The sequence below is a fragment of the Agelaius tricolor genome, unplaced genomic scaffold, assembly GCF_023055355.1.
Source record: "Agelaius tricolor isolate 1412-34295 unplaced genomic scaffold, bAgeTri1.0.p SCAF_1, whole genome shotgun sequence".
Classification (NCBI taxonomy): domain Eukaryota; kingdom Metazoa; phylum Chordata; class Aves; order Passeriformes; family Icteridae; genus Agelaius; species Agelaius tricolor.
The window spans coordinates 4,956,951-4,960,186 of NW_027269261.1; the positions used below are offsets into that span (position 1 = coordinate 4,956,951).

General features: G+C 66.1%; 1 protein-coding gene across 1 annotated transcript; it reads left to right on the forward strand.

Moving 5' to 3' along the window:
- The first annotated feature begins 1,060 nt into the window (after positions 1 to 1,060).
- FOXA2 (forkhead box A2) lies at positions 1,061 to 2,999 on the forward strand. Its single transcript, XM_071422558.1, has 2 exons — positions 1,061 to 1,249; positions 1,752 to 2,999. Exons 1-2 carry the CDS (start codon positions 1,163 to 1,165, stop codon positions 2,997 to 2,999), a joined length of 1,335 nt encoding a protein of 444 aa, XP_071278659.1. The 5' UTR covers positions 1,061 to 1,162.
- Positions 3,000 to 3,236: the final 237 nt, after the last annotated feature.

Consider the following 3,236-nt stretch of genomic DNA (forward strand, 5'->3'; position numbering starts at 1 on the left):
GTGGGAATTCATGGAACACTCCCCGGGAGCGGCGGGGATGCTCCCGGAGGAGCCAGGCGGGCACCGGGAAGGGGCGGTGGGAATGGGGGGAAGCCCCCCGGTGCCTCCCTGCCGCCCTTGGTCCCCCCCCGCCGCCAGGACCGCGGATTTAGACCCACGGCGGGGGGGTGATTTTGGTCACCCGTCTGTCCTTCCTTCCTTCCTTCCTCTTTCCCTCTTTTCCTCCTTTCCTGCTTTCCCCCGCTCCCGGGCGCTCCGGCAGCGGCGCTGCCCCGACGGAGCGCACCGGGACCCGCACCGGGATCCGCACAGGGCCGGCCCCCGCGGCCCCGCCGGCGCTGCCCGCCCCTTTCCCTGCTCTCCCTGCTCCGTTCACTCCCGGTTTTCCTGCCGGGAAGAGCCGCGTCCCGACCTGCCGGCCAGGCAGAGCCCCGGGGCCCGTTCGCCGCGGGCAGCAAAGGTGCGTGGGGAGGGCACCGGGGACTTCGGGGGGACACTCGGCCACTCCAGCGGGGCCGTTCCCAGCGGGAATGCTGCGGGGGAATGCTGCCGTCGGGGCTGTCCGGGCAGCGGGGTGGCAGCGGTGTCCCCCGGGAGCGGATGGGGTGGCAGCGGTGTCCCCCGGGAGCGGATGGGGTGGCAGCGGTGTCCCCCGGCGCGGGGCGGTGGCGGAGGCGCGCAGAGGTGCGCGGGGCCGCGGAGGAGCCGCTCCCGCCTAGGTGTGAGCTGATTATTCAAATGGGCAGCCGAGGACCTGGGGATTGGAGGCTCGCCCGGCCGCTCCGTGCTATATCACTGGGGCACCCACGTCACTGCAGCACTTGTCCTCCTCTTCCTCCTCCTCCTCTTCTTCCTCCCTCCTCCCTCCTCCTCCTCCTCCTCCGGCTCCTCCATCGCCTCCGGGCGCCTCTTCGCCGCGGAGCGCTGCGAAAACCCACCCAAGGAGCGGCGGCGGAACAAACCCACCCCAGCCCCAGCGCCGCTCCATCCCCCCCTTCCTCCCTCCCTCCTCTTCCTCCTCCTCCAGAGGCTCCGGCGGAGGGGAGGGAGGGTTGGGGACTTTTTTTTTTTCCTTTTTTTTTTTTCCTCCTTTTTTTTTTTTTTTTTTTTTTTGGGTCGCTCTCCGCCGTCGTTTGTTGTGGCTGTTAAATTTTAAACTGCCATGCACTCCACTTCCAGTATGCTGGGAGCGGTGAAAATGGAAGGCCATGAGCACACGGACTGGAGCAACTACTACGGGGAGCCCGAGGTATGGACGGAGCCGGGAGCCCCAAAACACCGCGGTGTCCCGGGCCCCGCACGGGATTAACTTTGGCACCGGCTCGGCGCTGCGGGCGGGGGTCCCGAGGTGCGGGTGGGGGTGCGGGCGACTCTTCCCTGTTTTCCCTCCCACCCCTCCAGGTATTTTTCTCTCTCCGGGCAGGGATGTTCCTTTCCCTTTCCCTTCCTCTGCAACTCCGCTTCCCGGGACGGCTCCGCCGCTCCTGCTGCCACCGCGGGTTTTTTTTTAATATAGATACCAAAATATATTTGGGTTTCATTAAGAAGAAAAACAACCCCCCCCCCTACCCCCCCTCGCCTCCCCCACCACCACCCCGCGCCGGGATTTAACCCTTTCCTCCCGTGCCCTCCGCGGAGCCCCGCGGCTGCGGCGCCTCCGGCTCCGGGCTGGGCTTGGCTGGGCTGGGCTTGGCTGGGTCTGGCGCTCCCCCCCGCGCCATCCCCGTGCCCTGTGTCGCTTGTCCCCGCAGGGCTACTCCTCGGTGAGCAACATGAACGCGGGGCTGGGCATGAACAGCATGAACACCTACATGACCATGTCGGCCATGAGCAGCACGGCCAACATGACGGCGGCGGCCACCTCCATGAACATGTCCTACGCCAACACGGGCATGAGCCCCTCGCTGACGGGCATGTCCCCGGGCGCGGGGGCCATGCCGGCCATGGGCTCGGCCGGCGTGCCGGGCATGGGCGCCCACCTGAGCCCCAGCATGAGCCCCATGGGCGGCCAGGCGGGCTCCATGAACGCCCTGGCGCCCTACTCCAACATGAACTCCATGAGCCCCATCTACGGCCAGTCCAACCTGAACCGCTCGCGCGACCCCAAGACCTACCGGCGCAGCTACACGCATGCCAAGCCGCCCTACTCCTACATCTCCCTCATCACCATGGCCATCCAGCAGTCCCCCAACAAGATGCTGACCCTCAGCGAGATCTACCAGTGGATCATGGACCTGTTCCCCTTCTACCGCCAGAACCAGCAGCGCTGGCAGAACAGCATCCGCCACTCGCTCTCCTTCAACGACTGCTTCCTCAAGGTGCCGCGCTCGCCGGACAAGCCGGGCAAGGGCTCCTTCTGGACGCTGCACCCGGACTCGGGGAACATGTTCGAGAACGGCTGCTACCTGCGCCGCCAGAAGCGCTTCAAGTGCGAGAAGCAGCTGGCGGCCAAGGACGGCTCTGCCGGCGCCGGCGGTGGCAGCAAGAAAGGCCCAGGCCAAGCCGCCAGCCAGCCCCTGGGCGAGGGCAGCTCCTCGGGGGGCTCCGACGGCTCCGCGGGCGCTGAGTCCCCGGCCAGCTCCTCGCCCTGCCAGGACCACAAGCGCACCCTGGCTGACCTCAAAGGGCTGAGCCCCGGGGAGCCTTCGGCCTCGCCGGGGCAGCACCTGCTGGCGCCGCCGCACGCCGGGCTGGCCCACGAGGGGCACCTGAAGCCCGAGCACCACTACGCCTTCAACCACCCGTTCTCCATCAACAACCTGATGTCCTCCTCGGAGCAGCAGCACCACCACCCGCACCACCAGCACCACCACCCGCACAAAATGGACCTGAAGGCCTACGAGCAGGTGATGCACTACTCGGGCTACGCCTCGCCCGTGCCCGCGGGCCTGGCCATGGCGCCCGTCACGAACAAAAGCACCCTGGAGGCCTCGCCTTTGGCCGGAGAGACTTCCTACTACCAAGGCGTGTATTCCCGGCCCATCATGAACTCCTCCTAAGCAGGAAAACGCTCCTAGAAAACGGGGAAAACCCTCCCCCCCCCATACCCCTCGCAGTGGACTCTGAGCACGGTACATATCCGGTATATATATATAACTATATATATATATATTTTATTTTTTTTTCTGTTGGCTCCAGATGTTTGCATCCATTCGGGAATCTGCAGCCGTGTGGCCCCTTCCCAAATCCACCCGGGGCGGGGGGGGGGGCCTCCGTGTGGGGTGGTTTGGTTTGGC